Source organism: Lucilia sericata, unplaced genomic scaffold (assembly GCF_015586225.1).
Source record: "Lucilia sericata isolate MDLA Ls3-8-SP2 unplaced genomic scaffold, ASM1558622v1 Contig000026F_arrow, whole genome shotgun sequence".
Lineage (NCBI taxonomy): Eukaryota > Metazoa > Arthropoda > Insecta > Diptera > Calliphoridae > Lucilia > Lucilia sericata.
In genome coordinates, this window is record NW_023994064.1 from 129491 (window position 1) to 153646 (window position 24156).

The 24156-nt window shown below is 30.7% G+C and overlaps 1 protein-coding gene across 1 annotated transcript in view; it reads left to right on the forward strand.

Annotated features, from left to right (window-relative positions):
* The first annotated feature begins 5535 nt into the window (after positions 1-5535).
* The window catches only part of LOC119610044, a 49039-nt gene continuing 30418 nt past the window's right edge, over positions 5536-24156 (forward strand). Inside the window, exons 1-2 of the mRNA XM_037965124.1 lie at positions 5536-5738; positions 5796-6119. Of these exons, the coding sequence (XP_037821052.1) occupies positions 5696-5738; positions 5796-6119 (367 nt within the window). The 5' untranslated portion in view covers positions 5536-5695. The remainder of the gene's footprint in view (positions 5739-5795; positions 6120-24156) is intronic.

The window sequence follows — 24156 nt, forward strand, 5'->3', positions numbered from 1 at the left end:
AGACAGACAGACGGACATGGCTAAATCGACTCCGCTATCTATAAGGATCCAGAATATATATACTTTATAGGGTCGGAAAATTATATTATAGAAATTACAAACGGAATGACAAACTTATATATACCCTTCTCACAAAGGTGAAGGGTATAAAAACGGAATTGAGGAAAACAAAATAAAGAGAAAGTTAGTTAATACCACGATTAATTGTTTTGTTTGGAACTTCAGCCAAGATGTAAATAAAATTGTTCAAATTATATGTCCGAAGTGTTTACCAAAGGCATGTAGAACTATTAAGCTGAGGCCCCACGTTGGGCGCCATTAAATTTATGTAACGATTCACGCGATGTGCCCTATCCTTTAGAAGACCTGCGCTACCTATTATTCCGACCGTGCTCAGGGTTTGAGGTGGTGTTCTTGTCTCCATCAGGATAGGCTAAGAACCGCACATTTATTTAAAAAGGTAGCTTTAAAATATTAACTAAATTAAACCAAAAAAATAAGGAAAGTTTGAATTTAAAGATCTCGAGAAGATGGTGGCATTTCTTCTCATTCTAGACCCTCCCAACCTTACTATCTTTAAAAAAATCAATCTGCAAGATAGCCCTATAATGATTCCCTATCTACATGTTTAACTAACCTTTCGTGGAATTAAAATTAATTTAGATTGTCATTATTTCAATACAATAATTAAACAAGTTTATTATAAAAATTATAAACTGAACCTATTTATAACATTTATATTTAACATTAATAAATATTATTAGTTAACTTTTGTAACTTTGGTTGTGCAGTGTAATTTGTATGTTTTATTTTTAAGTATTCTAAATTGAGATATTCAACAATAAAAAAATTTAAGTTTACTTTCAAATGTTGTTAACATAATAATTTAATGTTAACATAATTTAACATTAACAAAAAAATCCAATTCAATTTAGAACACTTATATTCATAGAGAATTTAAATGAATACTAAACACAATTTAAAACTTACCAAACATAATCCAACGATGACAACAGGCCTGATGTGATGCTGAATTAGGGTTTATTATTTAATTTTGAATTTTAAATTCTCATATTTTTATAGATTTTTAAGTGTATTTATGTATGTATGTTAGTGTATATGTGTGTAGGGTGTATAAAATGTTAGTGTATAAGTGTTATTACAAGTTTTAAGTTAATTTAAGTTATGATTAAGTTTAATTTTAGATAAAGTTAAGTTGAAATTAAGTTAAAATTAAGTTAGATTATTATCAAAAATTAGATAAAATTTAAGAAAATTTAAGTTTTTCGTTAAATTATATGTAATTAAGTTAGAAAAGTTTAAGTAATTTAAGATAAAATTAGGTTTAAGATAATTTAATTAGATTTTATGTTAAATTATATAAAATTTAAGATAGTTTTTTAGATAAAGATGATAGTTTTAGTAGCTTTAAGTTAAAATTAGCTTTAGTTTAGCGGTTTATTAAACCAAACTAGTTTTAGAGGCTTCTCAAAATTAGAATTAGATTTAATTTAAGTTTAGATTTAGCGCTTAAGTAACTTTAAGTAGGTTTTGGTGATTAAATTAGATTAGATTTTTAAGCTTAAGTAGGTTTTAAGTTAGATAATTAGTTGTAGGTTATTTTAAGTTTAATTATTGATGAATTTAGCAAGATGCTGAGGATTGGCGAGGATTTACAAAACTTCTTAAATTATCTTCAATTGATGGCAAAATTTAATTAAAATGTTTCTGATAATTCTTGAGGATTTATTATCTCGATTTGCTAATCTTTGTTTATTAATCTTGATGTTCAGTGACCAAAATGGCGTCCGTTATTTTGTAGAAAAATCTTCTCTTTCTATTAATTTTTTTTTTTCTCGATGCCGCTTATTTCCAAATAAGTTCAATTATAGTAATTAGCAAAATCTCTTATTTAATATAACGGAAATTGTTTGAAAAAATTTCGTTTCCGTTTTATATGTATGTATGTATAATATGAAAATTTTATTTTCAAATAAAAAAAAAATGAAGTACAAATTTTTCAATACATACAAAAGTTTGTATAAAATTGTTATTGGAAAATTTTTAAGTATTTGAAACCCAATAAACAATTTGAAAACCCATAGCCCTCACACCCTTTGCCAACAAACTCGACACGCTTGCGTGCTCACCCTTAAGTAAAAGTCTCCATCTAAACCGGCACTAAGATTTTTTTGTAGGGTGGGCAGCTCGTGACGAGTTTCACTAGTTTTAGATGGAGACTTTTATGTCTTTTGCTTACAAACTCGTCATGCTTGAGAACCACCATCAAAAAAAATAAGCTGCAAGTTAAATACCACGCTTCATTTTGATGTTATTTTTAATGTTTTTGAAGCATACTAATGTTTTAATGATCAACATTTTAGGTTTTTGTATTTTTTTATATATATTACTCTTTTATTGCTGGCTAAATATACTTCATTTCAATATATTTTTATTCTTCACAAGACGAAATGCAACACTGATAACTGCCGACGCGACTAAAGTTGCTGAACTTTTCGCGGCAGATGCGTTACAAACCGCATTGTGTAACTGATTTAAGCTTGTGTACATCCTCCTATCAACTTAACCTAAGCTGGAGGTCCGCACCACGCGTGCTACACTTTTTCGCATTCTACGCGGCTGTCAAAAAAGTAGAATCAATGTTGTTGTGTGCTACAAGTTACACGCACAAAGGCGTAAGATACATTGACACGTAGAATGCTTAAAGTAAAGCTACTTTCTACTTTTGTAAGCGTCATAAGCTGCACACGAATATGTCAGGTGATTTTGACAATTTATATTTTATTTTGAATGTGTATTTATCAATTTTAAATAAAAAGCGCGAAGTTCTTTATAAATAAAGCAAAAATTGACGCTTAAGGGGCGTAGCATGTAACTTGATGCGTAGGATGCAAAGAAGGTATGAAAAGCACGAAATGCTTTGCCGCGTAAGGTGGAAGTACAAAACATGCGTTATACGTGGCAACGCGTTATAGGCTTCTGTCAAAAAACTTTTTCCCCCTGGGCTTTTCTCAATTTTCTTTTAAACGCCCTTCGTAAAATCTTGAATGTTTACATTGAGACTTTTAAGGCATGCCTGCTTTTTGAAATTATGAGTGCAAGAGTTGCCATTTTTTATAATTCTTAATTTATTGTTTTAAATATTTTAGAAATGAATAAATCTATTTCTTTTATGTTAGTTATATAAAATATTGTTTTAATTATTTAAGTTAATATTTACATAAAAAAATTTATGAAAAAATACTAAAATACTATAAAATACATATTTTTGCTACTATTAGCTGTATGTTTTAGTTCTTCTTATAGTTATTTATTTTTTATTAAAGATATAATAACATTTTAATACTCATAACATTTGAAAAAAATAAATTATTTTTAAATTAATTGAAATATGTAAAAAATTAAATTATTGCAAATGGCAACACTAATTCATGTGTGAGAGTAGTCGCAGACGATTTTTACGCTGTGAGAGCAGAATAGAAATAAAGTAACTAGCAAAATCACGAACATGAAGGAAAAGCCAAGTCGAAAAAAACCCTCAAATTACGATTCGTGCGTGTCTTGCTACTTCCCTTTCTTCTTTCCCCTCTTTATCATACCCGTTAATAACCCCGTGTCTATATTAGACAAATATTTATTATGCTAAACGTCAAATTGTTATCATAATAAAAAATTAGCAGGTACAGACGGCATTTATTAGCGTTATAACGACGTTATGACAGTGTTGTCTAAACAATTGTTTAGACAACGTTGTCTTGAAAACAAACGTCATTTTATTGTAAAATTTGTTTAGAAATTTGTTTTTGCGCAATTAAAATTGATTTTTAACATAAGTTTTAGTGAAATTAGTGTTTATTTACAAAATTTGCATTTAATTTTAATTGTTTTTATAAAATATAGCATTATTTCCATAAAATTATCTGTGAGTTGTCGTGATAAAATCAGCGTTTTGTTACCCCTATGTATTAACATAAACAAAAAACTGACAATTTTTCTGCCGACGTTTTGTCAAGTGCCGTGATAAATATTTGTCTAATATAGACACGGGCTAAAACAACCTTTTGATAAAACAGCAAACCCTAACAGCTGTTTTTGATTGTTGTGTGGTGAGCAGAGATACAAGCCGATGGGAAATGAATGGCGGCGGCGGCGCAACCATTTTGGGTCGGCGGCGGCGGCTTATTACAGAAAATATCGGCGGCGGCTAAATTGTCGGCTTAATTTAATATTTTCTTTAGAAATTGACCTTATAAGGTTTATTATATTGGAAAATCTTTGTATAATAGTCTGTTACATAGAAACCTGTCTATATAAGTTTTTTTCTGCAAAAAATGGACATTTATAGTAGTTTTCACTATTTTAATATTAGCACAATATTGTGTGGCAACTCTTTTCAATTTGCCATAAGAATTTAAAATAGTGGCATCTCCATTCAATTTGGTGAAATTATGTTCTGAAATACATGTGTGATTCTAATCTTTATCAGCGGCTACGTTTAAGCCACCTTAGCTTTAGAGCCGAAAGAAGGCGGCGGCGGCGCGGCTTTCAAAATATTACCGGCGGCCGGCCACCGCCGATTTGAGCCGTCTCGGCTTGTATCTCTGCAAGCGGCTTGACAAACATACCAATATTTTACGTTTGTGCAATCCTGTTGTGTAGTGTATGAGTGTGTTTCGTGTTTGTACAAATGCTTGCTGTTTGTTTGTACAAAAATTAAAAAATTTTGAATTTTACACAAATATATTGAATTTGTGTCAAGCCATTTGTATGGTTTATACTCAATAATAAAAAATTTTTCAACAAATTTTCATTTCTAAGAAAAATTGACATCAGTATCTTTAAAAGTCCACAAAAAACGTGAAAAAATCGGTGTTTGTACGAGCAATGTTTGTGTAATGTGTGTGCGAATGAATAAAATATGTTTGATAAGCCGCTTGTCACAGGGTATAAAGAGGCGTCACGAGCAAAAAACTATTTCCCTCTCTTTCGCACAAAACGAATTCAATAATTTTTTTTAGCTGTATTTTATATACCTCTTCTCACCAAACAATTTCAAAATCAAACAAAAGCTGATTTTAGACTTTTTTAAATGTCAAAAGTGACACCTCTGTATACTTTGTGCGCTTGTGTAGTCTATTTGGGCCTTTAGTACCCCAACATTTTTTTCAGACCAAGTCGGCAACGGAATTTTGTCTCATTTTGGTGTTTGAAAACGTATTATAAAAATAATAGTGGGTTAACACTGGAAAACAATAATTTAAAAAACGGTAACGACTTGGCTTTGGTTCATTTCAATAGCGTTGTTTTAGCAGCAACGGTATCAGAGCTAAAAGGATATGGTGGCAGTAACGATAGCATATGTTTTATTTAAAAAATAAACACATGAGTATATTTACATAATGGTAAAATAATAATAATTTTAACTTTTTTAAAAGACCAAGCCGAAATTTAGCCGCCGCCGAATTTTTTTCGAATGAGCTATCGCCGCCGACTATAAATTGCCCATTAGCCGCCGCCGAAAATTTTGGCTCGGCTTGTTTCTCTGATTTGAAGCGGGAAATTTAATTTGCATTTTGACATTTTATAAAAGAAAGAAAACAATGTAAATTAATATAAATTTACTTTTGAAGAAAAGATATTCGTTGCACAAAATTTAATTCACAAATAAATAAAAATGATGAGCAAAACGCAGAGTAATAATGAAAATGGAATACAAAGTATGTATTGAACAGGAAAGTATCATACACACAATAAATAAATAAATAAATTTTTAGATATGAGACAACTAACTAATAAAAATGGCGACTCATGCAGGAAGCATCAGATAAAGAAGCAAGTTTTCGGTGAAATTAAAAATGTTATTCATAATCAGGGTAATGCTACGCCTTTAAAGCAAGATGCTCTAATAAATAAGTGCTCGTCCTCCAAGTATTTGGCCAATAACAATGTTCAAAGTAAACGGTACATCAAAAATGAATCTAAAAGCACAACTAACTATAAATATCAAAAGGCAAACTTTTTATGGAACAACGTACTTGACGAAAATTTTCTTGATTATTTTGATTTTAGAGGACAATGCTGTTCAAAACCTTATAAAAGTAAGTAACATGTACATTAGAGGATGTAAAAAATATAGATTTTGCTCAGATGGAAAATAAGATTTGGTCAGAATTTTAAGAATATACAATTTTAACGGCACAATTTCTTAAGAATTTAAAAAAAGTCCTATTATTTATCCAATTTTACACTTTAATCGAAATCCGGCACGGGTTCTCGTTATCAGGTTTGACTAAAATTTAACACCAGTTAAGACACTAATAATAAACTAATCTGGGAAAAATCTAAATTTTTTGTACAACTCTAATGTACATACATATGTATGTATGTATGTATGACAAAATTATCTGCATGGATTTGTATTTCTTTTGTTTTAAAATTGCGACAAGATTACACTATGTGACACTCTGAAACACTCATTACCAGTGAGTGGATCATTTTACCATTTTTAGAATATGATTTTTGATAAAGTCTGGGTCAAAAATTATCGTAAATCCTAAAAAAATTAAAAAAATATAAAAATTTGTATTTAGATCTAAATATTCTACACATTTCCGTAAAAAAGGAACAAAGGAAACTCTTTTCAAAACAGTTGAAAAATATTAAATCGGTTAAGAAAAAATTTGAGATATCATTTTTTTTTTGGTCAGTCTTGCCAACAAAAAGCGTTTTTTTTTAATATCTTCCGATTTTTAGGTTATATTGGAGATTCTAAAAATGGTACTGTAATCTACTCTACTAGACCTACCAACTTCACTAGGTGTCGCGATGAGTGTATTGATTTTTTTGTAATTTTGTCACACCGTGTTATTAATGATGAATTTTTCCACGTGATCTGAAAAATGTCACTAAAACCAAAGCAACTGATGTATTTACATAGAGCATTGGCACACGTTCAATATGTCCCAGCCAAAAAAGTGTAGAAAAAGATGTAGAATTTTCATCACAACTAGTAATCCGAAGTGCTTCAAATTCGGGTGTAAAACCTATGAATTTTGTGTCATTGGAGGGATGTTGTTCATTTTTGGCAACTTTGAACTACATCTGATCTTATTTTTAGAAGCAGTAAAAATCCGATATTTGGATGTCAAAAATAAAACACATTCTCTTAATGACACGCTTATGTAAATTTCACTACTCTTTCACCAAATCTTGATGTACTTCAAATATGTTATTTGTAATGACGTTTCCACATCTCTTTCCTCACTTTTAACTGGGGTTTCATTTGTAAGGAAATATTTGGTTTATAAAAGTGAAAAATATGTAATCGCATTTTAAGATGTGATTAAGATGTAGTTTGTAAAGTATGACATCAATTATTTTTTGCTGGGGTGTTAATCAATTTAGATCACGACACATTTTAATTGATTGATGAAAACTTCGGGTATGCTACACGTTCAATATTTATTATTTCAGTGTGGCCTCCGGTAGGTTAGTGGTTAGTGTTCTAGTCTGGTAGACCGGAGGTGGTGGGTTCGATTCCCACCTGAGGCACTGGTTAAGGAGCGCACAACAGGCCCTATAGAGGCCTAGGTGTATTTTTTCGGATCTGATGTATATACATCCTCCTTTCAAACTAACTAACTAACTATTACTTCAGTAGCCAGCCAAAAAAGTGTGGAAAATGATGTAGTATTTTCATCACAACTAGTAACCCGAAGTGCTTCAAATTCTGGTGAAAAACATATGCATTTTACAATAGCGTGTCATTGGAGGGATATTTCATAGAAGCAGTAAAAATCCGACATTGGGATGTCAAAAATAAACCACATTCTTTCAATGCCACTCTTATGTAAATTTCACTGGTTTTTCACCAAAACTTGATGTACTTCAAATATGTTTGTAATGTCTTTTCTACATCTATTTCCTCATTTTTAACTGGATTTTCATTTGTAAGGAAATATATGGTTTATAAAAGCGAGAAATATGTAATAGCATTTTTGGATGTGATTAAGATTTTGTTTGTAAAGTATGATCAATTATTTTTTGCTGGGAACTAGTAACCCGAAGTGCATCAAATTCTAGTGGAAAACCAATGAATTTTACATTAGAGTGTCATTGGAGGGATGTTTTTAATTTTTGACAAGTTTGTACTACACCTAATCTTATTTTTAGAAGCAGTAAAAATCCGATATTTCGATGTCAAAAATAAACCACATTCTCTCAATAATACCCTTATGTAAATTTCATTACATAAAAAAGTCTTATTTTTAGAGGCACTAAAAATCCGGCATTTAGATGTCAAAAATTAACCAAATTTTTCCACTTTTTAACATTGAAAAGCTCAAAAAGACTGAAAATATAATGAATAATATTCATTCTTCAAGATTTCTTTTTGATAATTGAATAACCACACAGTTTGAAGAAGTAGTTTAATAGGATTCCGTTTTAATATATATATAAAATAAAGAACACATTGGTCCCCAAAAAAACCAAATTACAAACAACAGTTTGACACATTTCTTCCAATTGTATTCAAGCGCAGCAAAAAAGTGTGGAAAAATATGTAGTATTTTCATCACAACTAGTAACCCGAGATGCTTCAAATTCGGGTGAAAAACTATGAATTTTACATTAGCGTGTCATTGGAGTGATGTTGTTCATTTTTGGACTACATCTAATCTTATTTTTAAAAGCAGTAAAAATCCAATATTTGGATGTCAAAAATAAACCGCACTCTTTTAATGACACGCTTATGTAAATTTCATTGGTTTTTAATCTGAATTTGATGTATTTCGAATATGTTATTTGTAGTGAATTTTCTATTACTCTTTCCTCACTTTTCATTTGTAACGAAATACTTGGTTTATAAAAGCGAAAAATATGTAATCGTATTTTTAGATGTGATTAAGATGTTGTTTGTAAAGTATGACATCAATTATTTTTTGCTGGGTGGCTTATAAACTGTCCAGTGTTGTCATAGAATTAAAAATTGTTACTAGTTTTTTAAACGACAAAAATGCTTTCGTTTCATGGTATCCAAAGTTATAGGTTGTATGTCCCGATTTAGAATTTATTGCTTATTGAATAAAAAACTGTAACATAGAATTTCATGTGATTAATATATTTTTGCCGTTTTCAAACTATATCAACGATTTATTTTCAAAATTGTGAAACAGGCATTAAAAATTAAAAATAAAATGTATGAAAAAAACTAAAAATAAAGTTTTGAAATAAAGTTTTAAACTCATCAAAATATGTACTAAAAGTGTAAAATGTGCTTTAAAAACTCGAATGAAAGCCTTAAGTATGCTATTAAAGTCAAATAATGCAAAATTATGATATTTATTTATTTATTTATTTATTCAAACAAAGTAATATAAAAGCCTTCATAGGCCAATTAAACTATATTACAGAGGCAAATCCTGAATAGCATACATATAAAAAAAAATGATAATACTATTTATAAATATATACATATGAATGATATTAAAAATATAAAATCAAAATCTTAAAAATAAAATAATATGCAAAGGTAACAATTACTTATTGAAGTGAAACAAATGGCTCCCCTGCCAATCTAAATAACAAAAATTATAAAAGCAAAGTAAATTTGCCTCCCATAAGTGGTAATGAGTCATAAAATTAAAAGTGTATTACTCAATATATGTAGATGCTAGGAAAGAGTAATCATTATCTGATTAAATGCTTATGATTAAGTTAATAGTTTTAGTACAGTGTACTAGTACCGTCCCTGAAATTGAATTATTAGTCATGTCAGTTTTTAAAATACTAATACGTACATATGTACATATGTCTTCACAAAAGAGTTAGGGGGTTATTTCGTAAATCCCCTGCGTTGAACGCATCACCTACACTTCACATTCAAAAGTGAACGCTTTATCAAAAAAAGGAAATTTTACAAATCACTTCGTTATTGCGTTGGGTTATCACCTTTAACGACTGAATTGTGTCTTGGATTTAAATTATTAATCGCATATACAAACCAATTATCATAATCACAAACCCTTATATAATATAAAAATATATTTTTGACATATATTTTAGTCCAAATGTACTGGAAAAAATGGTTAATTTGAACAAGACCAGTTTTTCCGCTATTTAAGCATTAAACTGTATTGAAACAAGTAAAATACATTGTGGTTGATGGTATTACTGTTAGACATATGATTTGACATAAAACATTTCTGAAGGAAGCTTTTTCTACATACGTAGCTACTCGATCGCGTATTAGGTGAAATCTGGATTCCAACTTTATTGATACGTTGGAGCACCGTCGCCGAGTTCTATCGATATTACAATGGAATGACTTTAGCTATGTATATATATGAAGATTGTGTAATGTGGTCCACTCGTCATTCAGCTACAAAATCTGGATAAAATTCGTATATGGATATAAGTGCTCTAATTTCAGAGAAGCGAGTTCCATTGTAATATCAATAGAAATACGTACCAATTTGCCTCCTTTCCCGTACGAGGTCGAGTAGCTCCAATACCACAACTTTTCCATAAAGATATCTGTTACATGTACATAAGAGTGTACATTTCCACTTAAAAAGTTTATTTTATTAATTTATTCAATAAAATTTTAAAGCGAACGCCTGAATAAATTAGGCGTTCGATTTGGAGTTTCAAGTGTGTATTTTTCAGGTGATGCGTTTTATAAAATATAATTTTCTATACATTTTTCACAAATAACGAAGCTTGTGCACGTGTTTTAACGCAAACAATCACTTGTCATAATGAAGTGTTTTACAAAATACAAATTTAAAAATTGATAGGTGAAGTGAGGCGTAGGGATTTACGAAATTAGGCCCTTATACTGCTACACCTACAAAAATAACAAAGAAGAACATTGGTCGCCATATTCAATTACAATACTTCAAATTTATTATACAACAAAAAATAAACCCTGACCACCATATTTAAATACATCAACCCGCATGTTTAGTGAAAAAAAGAATTTTATAGGAATAAATAATAGTGCTAAAATATACAATAATTATGGGTAAAATATACAAAAATATGCACTAACAAATCAATGCCAAAATTCTTAAATTGGTCTGAAACGTATAAATTTTCTTATGATCGATCAGGACTTTGTTAGACGGCGATATGGCTTTTGTCCTAGGGGACTTCAACGCCCATCATCAGCTCTGGCACTCTTGTTTAGGGGAAGCCCAGAGAGGTGCGCTGCTGGCGGAACAGATTGACGAGTTCACCTTCTGCATCCTGAATGATGATGCCCCCAAACGGATTATGGGTACCTGCACTAGCTCGCCCGACATCAACATAGCGAGTGTTGGTCTGATCAACTACGCAACATGGCGAGCCGTAGTTTCTCTGGGATCAGACCACTTACCCATAATCGTTTGTACCATTGCAATCACGCACAAATTGCGAAGTAGAAACAAGGTCCTAAAAGCGCTAGCAGGATCAGTCCTCGTATACGGCAGCTTTGAACGACATTCATTTGAACGACGCCATAAATTCGGCAGTCGCAGGATACCGCATGAATGTCGTACTTGGAGGTCGCCCACCGCCCATAGCAGACACGGAAGAAAACCTGCTGTGAAAAACAAGAGTAGTTCTGTCACAACTAAGATGGAGCAACAGGCTCAATGCCTACTGGTCACTTATAGACCGTGCCGTCCCCTACTAATGTCCTGCATGTGGTCAGGGTCCTCATGACAACCACCACATATTCAACTGCTCAGCCAACCCTACTTCACTCTGTCCAATGGATTTATTTACGCATCCAATTGAAGTAGCCCTATTTTTGGGCCTGGACATTGATGTAGAACCCCCAACTAGATATTTGTATAGTTTAATCTGTTGCAACAACTTAATTACTTTGGAACCCGTTGTCCGATTATAACAAAAGAGGTCTCGCTTTACAGGACTCCGATTACTCATTATTGGAATTTCAGAAAAAAATTTTAGGTCCTTCTCAAGGACCTTAAAAAGAAAAATGTCCTTTATCTTTGCATATCCCGAAATATTGTATTTTTTTTTTATTTTTTTTTATTAAAACAAGTAGAAAAGTATAGTCGGACATGGCCGACCATATGATACCCTACACCATTGAGTATGTTATAAATGTGGATTATTTTTAATAATAAGTTGTTTACCTTAATTCCGAAATATTTTAACAATTTGTTGAAAAAAGTGATTTTCTAAACGAGGGTTATATGGGTGCAAGGGTAAATATGGGCCTATCCTTATAAATTTTGGTACATGGCTTTACGTTTACATTAGAGTTATGTATGCTGGATTTCATCGTGATACTAGTGTTTATAACCAGTTTTCGAAAAGAAACAATACCTTATTCGTACGGTAATTTTAATGATCACATACTCTTCGTTTTTTTATACCCTTCACCTTTGTGAGAAGGGTATATATAAGTTTGTCATTCCGTTTGTAAATTCCAAAATATAATTTTCCGACCCTATAAAGTATATGAATCCTTATAGATGGCGGAGTCGATTAAGTCATGTCCGTCTATCTGTCTGTATGTCTGTTGAAATCAGTTTTCTGAAGACCCCAGATATCTTCGGGATCCAAATCTTCAATAATTCTATCAGACATGCTTTCGAGAAGTTTCCTATTTAAAGACAGCAAAATCCGTCCTTGGTGTATTCAGTTTCGTATGTTTGGATGGCTGTGTATTTCGTTGCCTTGTGTATATTGTTTTTGTTTCTTGTTGTATTCAGTTTAGTATGTTTGGATGTCTATTGGTTTCATTGCGTTGTGTATTTTGTTTTTGCTTTTTTGTGTATTTCGTTTCGTAGGTTTGGATGTCTGTTGGTTTTACTGCCTTGTGTATTTTATTTATTTGAGTGTTTATTGCGTTTAGCGTTGTTGTTGTTTATTTTGATTTGCTATTGATATAATAATGATATAAGGCCTAACTATAATATGCTTAAACAAACTGAAGTCAGCTTAAGCAACTGTGCGAACACATATAAAATGTATGTGACAAACTATAATGTACTTAAGAGAGTTTCGTCAAGTTTCGTCAAATTTTATTTGCTTAAGCAAAGAGCGATGCTGACAGCACATTACGTACGTAATCAATTGTTTGTTTATTATACACAAAGAAAATAAAGAAAAAAATGGAAAGCTACAAGAAAATGAATTTATTTCAATAAAATATTTTGAAATATGTATTTTTTATATTACGTGTGTCACATAAATGTGCAAATAGAGCTAAATTGTTTTGAATGCCCGTAGGTACATTATAGCCACCTAAAAGTTTCCTCGGATTTTCTTAAGCATTTGAGAGACTTTTCGTTCGATTTTGACATTACCTTAAGCAAGCTTATGCACATTATAGTTGGGCCTATAGTCGGGAAAATGAAAATAAATTTAAATTTTATAAAATTGATATTTTTTAAATACACTATGGTGAAGGGTATATAAGATTCGGCACAGCCGAATATAGCACTCTTGTTAGAGTATGTGGTCATGTACATCAACAATATACACTACCTATCGGTTTCGTGTTGCGTACACAAACAAAACGAATAAGGTTCGGCACTTCGTACACTAACTCTACTCGATTCGTTTGCCTAGTGTGCGCTATGTTTCCGGTATTTTTAGCGTGGGTTTTAGAGAATTTTTAGCGTACTTTTTAGTGCTCTTTTACCGTACACGTAGTGTACACTCTTTTACCGTTCACGTAGTGTACACTCTTTTACCGTACACGTAGAGGATATTTATAGAGATCATGTGCGTTATTATGTGGGAAATGTGTGAAGTATTTTTTTGTTTCGTACATTTATAGCCACGATCGGCAACTCCTATGCACTGTGTATTTTGACCGTTACTAAATTTACACAGATACTCACACGCATAGAAAACACAATTCAGTCTCATATGAGCTGTCATTGAAAGAGGTTCTGTTGTCGCTCGTTTCTTGCTTTTGCAATGAAAATGAACTAAAATATATTAATGCAGGGATGGATAATTCTAATTATTGTTGTACATTTTTAGCATCTACACTACATATTATGCAGTTTTTAGAATTATAAACTTTTTTAAATGTTTTTTCTTGCAACTAAAGTAGCAAATTACAATAATTTACGAATATATACATGTAATTATGTTAAATCTTTACCCTTAATAGGTATATATTTTATTAAAAACTTAGTTAAAAAGCTCATATTTCTATTTCACTACTACTCTTAAACTAATAAAAATATTAGTTTTGTTTTAGATTAATATTATTTGTAAATTTCAGTTTTCCAAGCATGCCTTGTTGTGAAGATGAGACTACAACTATTTCTCATTTCTTGTTTTTTTCGCTCTTACACTTATACAAGTGCAAAATGTGGTGTACTCATACAAACTGATTTAGTTTTATTTGCATGTTTAGAAATATGTATGTACATGTTCCTTTATTTGTTTTGATTAATATTTATCCATATATTTATTTTTATAATATTTGATTTTATTAAAAAGGTTGTATATTATCATTTTATTCAATATATGTTATAAAATATTATATTTTAATTTTTTTTTAAATTTATAAATATTTAATTATTCTGAAATATGCCGTTTCTTGAATTTATTTATTGATATAAATTGTATTACGGAAACATCTTCCTTCTGGGAAGGAAATAAAATTGAAGTAAATATCATAGGAATACGGCTATAAAACTATCACATGTCTAAATCTGCTTCATATTTAGAACAAAATAAGGTATATTTGAATCAGAACAGTAACTAACATATTACATTCAAAAAATTTATAACACGTGTCCTTTTATAAAAATAATAAATTCGTGGAAATAATTTTATTTTTAATATTTCTTGAAATAACTTTTTACACATTGTAAATTTTCAATTGGAAAATTTTATGCCCCTATTATGGTTTACAACTCAACTCTTCTTTAGTTGAAAATTTGCTCTTTGGTATTATCGATAACAACTTAAAATTTGCACTTCAAATTTATTACAAATTTTGGAAAAACTTACAACTTATCAAAAGCAGTTGTAACAAATTACAATTCAATTGTTTAGAATAAATTTTTAAAATAAAACAAAGTAAAGTTTTTTTTAAATTTTCTTAAATTTCATTAATTACTGATTTTAATCGAATTTACAATAAAAAGATGTTCAATACTTTTGTCATTTACGAAAACCACAAATTCATAAACTTTTCACTTAATTTTATGACAAAAAAGCACTTTTTAGGTTGGCAACATCAAAACAATTACAACTGAAATTGGTTGTAATTCATAATACCAAAAATAAGTTAAGTTGTTCTAAAATTAAGTTGTTTCAATTTTAAACCATAATAGGGGCATTAATTAACCTTCTACCTGTTTTTTTAAGAAAACTAATTCATAAAGAATACAGGTAGGATAATGTCCAACTTGAATGGAAATAATGATGTTTAAATTCATATTAAAAATATTTTTATCTTCCGAGAAAAATGTGTGTAAATGTTAAATGACTATTTCGCGAATTTTTGGATTTTCTTGGAAATTGTGTAAAATTTAGTCATAGAAGCTTCATATTTCGCTTTGGTACTTGTTGATGGCGATTCTTCATCTATCACACACTGGTTAACGACTTCTTTTCTATAAAAAAATATAGAAAAAGTTAACAGTAATTAACATATTTTCACAAAATTAATTAAGTTTGATTATGCATTTATCCATAAATAATAATTATTTTTAATTACTTACCTTTAATTGAATTTATTCTTTTATGTTTTCTTTGTGCTCTGAATCCAAGAAAATTTTAATTCGGGGATCCAGATATATAGCTGCATTAAATAGGTCAATGTCAAACAGTTTACTTTTTCTCTTATTTATAGAATTTATAAGTAATTCCGGCATTTGACCCGCTGGTAAATTTTCGAATTCGAATTCGAATAATATATCCATTATAATAATGTATACAACTGCACAGTTTGTAGTTTATTTGTAGAATTATAAATGGGTTGAAATACTTGTGTAAATTCTTTCGCAAGATTCCATTCATCAGGACTCAGATGTACACTCAAATTTTCAATGCTTGGTGGATCTATAACATCTTTTATTTCCAACAGCCTTTTAATCATACCAAATGTTGAATTCCATCTCGTTATGCAGTCTATCATTGGTTTTTTGCTGTTCATATTTTTTTTTAAATATTGGCATACGTTTGACTTCTCAATTTTTTTATTACAGATCTGCAGGTTTCCAGTTTTGTTTTAATCTCAGGTGTTTTTACGACATCTTGCACACAACGTTGGAGTGTATGTATGTGCTCCGCAGCGAATACAAGTTATATTGAAGGATGAAAACTGAAAAATTCCATTGTATCTTCATTACAGTGTTCTTCATTAATCTTTGTTCTTCATGATCAAACTAATCTTCCTCCTGGGAATATTGTAGTTCTGCATTTAAATCTTTCACTGTTTGATTCATATTCGCTCCATTATCGGTTGTTATTGTTAAAATTTGATTTATATCAATGTCATACTCTTTTAGGACATCGAGTATCACACATTTTAAATATTCACTAGTGTTACTTGCCTTCAGTTCTTTTACAGCCAAGGTTTTTATTTGAATGGCTTTAATATTAATGTATTGCACATTAATACCAAGAACACTTAAATCCTGTCTGGTTGCTGCACCGATTTGTTATGATAACAATTTTCCTTTTAAATCCTGGATAATTTCAGTTGTTAGCTTTTGTGAGAAAGCTATTATCCTTTCACCAAAATTATGCTCATTGAGGGTTATGTTCAAAGCGTCCAAAACAGGTTGCACCAGTATTTTAAAAGCTCGATCCTCTACCATACCTTATTACATACTATTTCTCCAGCACTATTTGTTTCAAACTATTTATGCAAAAAAATATTTTTTGGTCGCGGCATTTTATTTCTTATTCGATCGGATGTCAATTAAGTACTATTTCGGACGTATAAACATATATTTTACCTACCTGTTTTCCCGTTGAAAATAACTTCAATGAATTTTTATGGTACTAATAAAAACTTCGCCCATACATTTTTTAAAAATACAGGTAGTTTTTGATACCTGTGACTTTGTAATAATAAAAATCACATTTCCCTCATATTATTTTATATCCTTATTATAATCTTTTCTACATCGATGCTAAAAATGCATTCTATGAAATATTTCAAAAAATGACATCCAAACAGATTTTGAAAAAGGTCTAAAATGCTTAAAAAAGCAATTAAATTTTCTAACTTATATTTCATGTTCATTTGTCCATTCAAAAATAAAAAAGTGCACTAAAAGTACGCTAAAAATACCTTAAACTTTGTTCAGCTCCACCACAATTTCCCAAGATTTTATGAAAATAAAACAAAATATTTGCAAATTTAATGAGACGTAGATCTCTGTATTTATTTATTATTATTTTACCTCGTAGAAGCAATAACGCCAAGAGCACGTAGTGCTTATGTTGACGATCAGAAAAGAAGTGTTTTTTTTTTAATTTACAAAACGTAAATTGGTGGCAAACAATATTTAGAATTCGTTAGAATTTTCCAACAAAGTTGTAAATAAAGCGGAGCTTAATAAGATTCTAACGTTGCAAAAAATAGTATTTGCATATGTTATCAAAACAAGTGTAAACCATAAATCGAACTTGAACAAACTTAGTGTTCAGCTTCAACAAGATTCCCAAGATTTTTTTTATAAAAATAAAACAAAGAATATTTAAAATTTATTAGAGATGAAGATCTCTTTTTATTTCAACCAAAATATTACCTCGTAGAAGTAGATGGTTTTTATAAGTCATATTCACGTAGTGCTTATGTCGTAGACAAATCAAACGTGATTTATAATGTCAAAAACGAAACAAGCATAAATTTGGTGGCAAACAATATTTAAGCACCGTTAGCGGTTTACTCGTTAGAATCTTTTAACAAAGTTGCAAAAAAAAGAGGAGCTTTATAAAATTCTAACGTTGTTATAAAAAATATTACAAAAAAGTAGTTACATCAATTCTAACATAAACATTGCCGGCCACCTTGCAATACATAATGAATTGCAAACGATTAAATACGATGAAGATTTTTACGAAGTCTCTCGACTTTCCCCTCAGAACCTGAGTCCCGAAGGCATATTTTTACAAAGTCTCTCGACTTTCCCCACAGAACCTAAGTCCTGAAAGTGGATTTTTACGAAGTCTCTCGACTTTCCCTACAGAACCGAAGACCCGCAGGTGGAATTTTAAGAAGTCTCTCAACTTTCCCCACAGAACCGAAGTCCCGCAGGTGGATTTTTAAGAAGTCTCTCGACTTTCCCCACAGAACCGAAGTCCCGCAGGTGGATTTTTGGGAGGTCTCTCGACTTTTCCCACAGAACCGAAGTCCTGCAGGTGGATTATTATTTAATATAAGGACCTGTCAGTATCCAACCAAATATAGTTTTCTGTTCCAACAATGACCCTAATACGTTTTGTTGTATTTCCGGTAAAATAATGCGCGGATATAAATCTGCTCCGATAAGAATATACAATACAGGCCTACTAGTAAAAAGATTAGAATCAGCCAAACAAAGATTTGGCAATATTTTTTCAATATCGACATTTACAGAAGTCGAAGTCAAATTTAGAATTCGCAGAATGAGTGGAAAGTTTTAATCTTTTTCGTAAACCTTCAGAAATGAAAGAACATTCTGAACCCGAATCTATTAAAGCACGGACCTGATACTTATGTCTGTTATGAATTATGTTTACCATTGCAGTCCCTAACAAAACGGACTGATTATGTCTAGTATGAAATACTTGTGGATATAATGTAGCATTATTGGACGTATGCGACTGTCGAATGTGGGAGCTAGTGGGTCGTAAAACCTCACTGGAATTCTGTTCAGTATGTATGCTGCAGATGAAGCATAGAATGATGTCGATTATTGCAAATAAAACAGTTATTATTGATCATACAACTTCTGACTTTATGTGTCCTCGAAATGCAATTAGTACAGCAGTTATAATCATTCACAATATAAATTCTTTCAGTTACTGAAAGATTTTTAAATCGACGACAAATTCGCAAATAGTGAGACTGATTAGGGCATAAGATACATGGAAGTTTAGTAAAAGGAGAACTATTAGAGAGAACAGAAGAGACGTTAGTCGAGTTCGTTGCTTTAAGATCATGAAGACATTGCAATGTCTGAATTCTTTCTGACAGAAAGTAATCGAAATCTTTCCATGTGAACAAAACAGTTTTGTTCTTAAACGTTGAATACACATAAAAAATGATAATTGGGTCCCAATTATCAGTAGGCACTTTATATATAGAAAGGACCGTAAGACAACTATTAATTCCGCGTTGTAATGTTTTGAGTGCTGTTATCGATTCCTTGTCTAGGAAAGGAAGACCAAAAATATGTTTTAGCTGGTTATGTACCAACATACGAGGATTCACCTTTAAATCGTACCAACGTACGAGGATTCTCCTTTAAATCGCGCCAGGCTACCTCAAAACTTGCGTTAACAAGTGGATATTTAGAATCGATTTCTTTTGCTTCACCCTCGGTTTTTCGTATCAAATGGCAAAGGCGTTCTATATTGCTAAGCCGTGAGCTATTAATAAAAATTTCGGTAAATAAATCCCTAAAAGCGGGCCAAGAAACATAGTCACTTCCGAAAGGATCGATATCACAAGGTGGTAGAGTCAGACTATGCTCTGAATTACCGGAGTTCGGATTTACCGTTGGAGATTCACTACTTTTCGAAGCGGATTTGAATTTATCTATTTTTTCATATACCTCCACATTGGACATAAGCTGAGTAGATGGCTTGATATTTAGCACTCACTACTTCAAATTCACTAGTTTCTAAAGTGTTAAGACATACGTTGCACAGTGGTATAGGAAAAAAAAAAAGAAGGAAATAATTCGGTAACTTCTAAACGGTTAATCCGATGAATTTGGACCTTATAGGCCAACCAGGGGCCCGGCGGGGGTCCTCAAATTAGGACACCTCGGCTATGTTAAATTTTTAAAACGATCCTATTTCTTCATTTGAGTTCCGATTTAAAAAAAATTTTGTATATAGAATCTCCGCCGTAAATTATCTCTTATAGTTTAGGAGATATTCGCATTTGAAAATTAAAATTTTAAAATTTTTACCGTCCTTACTTTAGTTTTTTGATAATAGCGGGTCCAAATATTCCCGATTTTCGCCATTTTTTTATTCGCTTAACAACAAGTTTATATATCAAGCAGTGAAAGAATTATGTAAAAATCATGACTGAGTCCAAAGTTATAGGCATTTTAATTTAAAAAATTAGAAAAAGGCGATTTTTTGTCATTTTTTTGGGAAAAAAGTATCTTTTTCTTTTTAACTTATCTAAAAAGTTTCTAAGAAGATGTATATAAAATTTATACTTTTTGGAAAGCTGACTTTACATAAAATACGATAAATGAAACAAAACCTAAAAATTTTTGATACCGAGGGGACCAGGTCCACCCTATTTTTTATGGAAAATTCAATTTTGAGCAAAAATTCTCAAATCGCATAGTCGATATCAAATTATAGTGACCTGTTTTATATGACCCAATATGTTCTTAATCATTTTGTAACGGGTTTCGATAACCCCGCCCCTGGTATGGATATAATAGGCAAAAAACCAAAAAATCCCATTTTTGGGATTTTTTAAAACTTTTTTGGGAATTCCGGGATTTCTAATAAGAAAATTCGAAATTTTTATTTAATTTTGGATTTTGAGTAAAAAAATCTACCTAACTGTAAAATTTCATCAAAAAATATTCATAAATAAAATTTTTATTGCAATTTGAAAAATTTGTAGTTTCGCAAAAACTGAATAAAAAACATTTTTAATTTTTTTTAAAAAAAGTATTCCGCGAATTTTTTAATTTTCAAAAATTATATACAGTTTTGAAAAATAGACAAAATTACCTTTCCATTGATATATAACATGCCTACCTAATGTTTTTTAAGTGACAAATTAATTAGGGAAAACTCAACATCTTTTAGAAAATTTACCTAGCACTATTATTTTCATCCATATATGTAACAAATTTAAGAGTTAACCTTAACCTGTTGAGTTTTCCCTAATTAATTTGTCACTTAAAAAACATTAGGTAGGCATGTTATATATCAATGGAAAGGTAATTTTGTCTATTTTTCAAAACTGTATATAATTTTTGAAAATTAAAAAATTCGCGGAATACTTTTTTTAAAAAAAAATTAAAAAATGTTTTTTGCTCGATGAGGAGATTCTATATACGAATTTTTTTTAATCGGAACTCAAATGAAGAAATAGGATCGTTTAAAAAATTTAACATAGGCGAGGTGTCCTAATTTGAGGACCCCCGCCGGGCCCCTGGTTGGCCTATAAGGTCCAAATTCAAAACCTAAACTCGACAACACCTTTGTGCATGCCAAATTTCATTAAAATCGGATTAACCGTTTAGAAGTTACCGAATTATTTCCCTTTTTTTTCCTATACCACTGTGCGTTGTAAGTCGTCTTAACATTTTTCCAAAGTGTTTTTAACTCCTCACTCTGAATCTCTAAGGTATAAACCGTATGAATTTCTTCGCCAAAATTACTAAACATATCCCTAAATGCAATAAGAGCATCCGATGCTTTTATAAATGTGTTTAGTGAAGAAACCGACATTTTTTTAATATATGAAAAGTCAATAAAAATAAATAAATTAATAGCCCGATATCTATTTACTAATTGACTACACATTTTATATAAACAAACGTTATAATAGTCAAACTGACCGAGCGTAGGGTGACTAATATAAAATGTAGAAGAAGAATCAACCGTTTATGTATTTTATTGTTTTATTTTACAGGTGTAAATCTGTAAACAAATAACACCAAAGAAAATGTAAAAACCACTGCTTTTTTAATAAAATATTAACAAACTTTACTTTAGTTTATTGTCCGTAGAATCAAAAAGAAATACAAATATTTTAAACCGAGACAGAAAATAATTATCCATGAAATTTTTGCTTAAAGAAATCAGTATGAAAGAATCGTCCTAGCAATGTTTTGAATGTACCAAAATATTTCCCAGACCTTATTTAATCGATTTCCTCAATAAACTTTTTTTCTTGATTTTTATAATAAAAATTGAAAATAAAAATTATTTTTGATTATTATTATTCTATTTGTATAAATTAAATTAAAGTTCGAATTAGTGAAATGTATCCACAAATTTAAAAATAAAACAAAAATTCACAAAAAATGTGTGTGTGTGTGTTCGCGAAGAAAACAAACGAATTTTACTACTTGCTCACAATTGAAATATATTTACGTACCTTAAATCGTAGAAATAAATAAACGATAAATATATCTTCGGTGGACTGTATTAATGGAATGGAGTTGAAGGTGCCAAAAAAGATCCGGTACTGATATCAAGATCCAAAAAATTCGGTTCGCTAGGACCAAATGTTCAGCTCCAACAAGATTCCCAATTTTTTAAAAAAATAAAACAAAGAATATTTCAAATTTATTAGAGATGAAGATCTCTTTTTATTTCAACTAAAATATTACCTCGTAGAAGTAGATGGTTTTTGTAAGTAATATGCACGTAGTGCTTGTGTCGTAGACAAATCAGAAGTGATTTATAATTTCAAAAACGAAACAAGAATAAATTTGGTGGCAAACAATATTTAAGTACCGTAAGCGGTTTACTCGTTAGAATCATCCAACAAAGTTGCAATAAAGAGGAGCTTTATAAGATTCTAACGTTGTTATAAAAAGTATTACAAACAAGTAAGAGTGTTATATTCGGCTATGCCGAATCTTATATACCCACCATCACACCTCGTTTGACTCGGAAGAAACTTACTTATGTCGAATTTCATCTATATACTCGTATATTTAGGCCAGTTATAAGCGTTAAAGTAATTTTCTGAAGGGGACCTTATATAGGGGGTAGGGTCAATTATGGGTCGATCCTCATAAAATTTGGTAGACAGAATTTGGTTCGTATTAAATTTATTTGTGTCGAATTTCATCGCTACACTCGTATTTTTAAACCATTAATGAGCGTTGCAGTCATTTTCTGAAGGGGACTTTATATGGGTTGTAGGGTCAACCATGGACCGATCCTCAAAAATTTTTAGATAGATTTTGACTCATATGAAACTTATGCTGAATTTCATCTATATACTAGTATTTTTAAGCCAGTAATGAGCGTTAAAGTCATTTTCTGAAGGGGACCTTATATGGGGGGTAGGGTCAATTATGGACCGATCCTCATAAAATTTTGCATAGTGATTTTGGATCATAAGGAATTGACTTATGTCGAATTTCATCGCTATATTTGTATTTTTAAACAAGATATGGCTGTTAAAGCTGCTTTTCGAGAGGCACTTGTATGGGGGCTATCCGAAAACGTGGACCGATATTGCCCATTTTCAATACCAAACAAACCTTACCTATAAAAAATATTTATGTGAAATTTCAACCCTCTAGCTTTTTCCATTGGGACTCTATCGTGCTTTCAACAGACAGACAGACGGACAGACATGGCTAGATCGTCTTAGAATTGAATGAGGACCCAGAATATATATACTTTTGTGGGTCTATGACCAATATTTCGATGTGTTACAAATGGAATGACAAAATCAATATACCCCCCATCTTTTTTGATGGTGGGAATAAAAAGTAGTTACATCAATTCTAACTTGGCACACACGGAAAGTGTACTCTACCTTATTTTTAATGTTTGTGCACATCACAAAAAAATATAATGTACAGTATTCTGTTAGTGTACTCCGTACATTTTAGTGTATGTGTATAAAGCTGAGTAAGGAGAGCGTTCAAATTGATTTCTCTCTAGAGAGATATTAATTCGAGCGAAATAAATTATTTACTTTATTTGTGAATATATCTTTTTTCTCGTGAGTTGAAATACAAATCTCACGAGAAATATTTAAATTTATAGAGCGGAAAATACATGTCTCTTATGAAACGAGTACAAATGAATTTCTCGGGAGTTTTATAATATTGTATATAAAGTCAAAGACATATTTCTTCGCACAAGCATGCACACACACACACTCATCTTTTTTCGTTTTTTACGACCTCACACACATGCACATTTTTTATAATCTTTTTGTTTTTAACACCGCCGTAAAACCGGTTTTGCCAC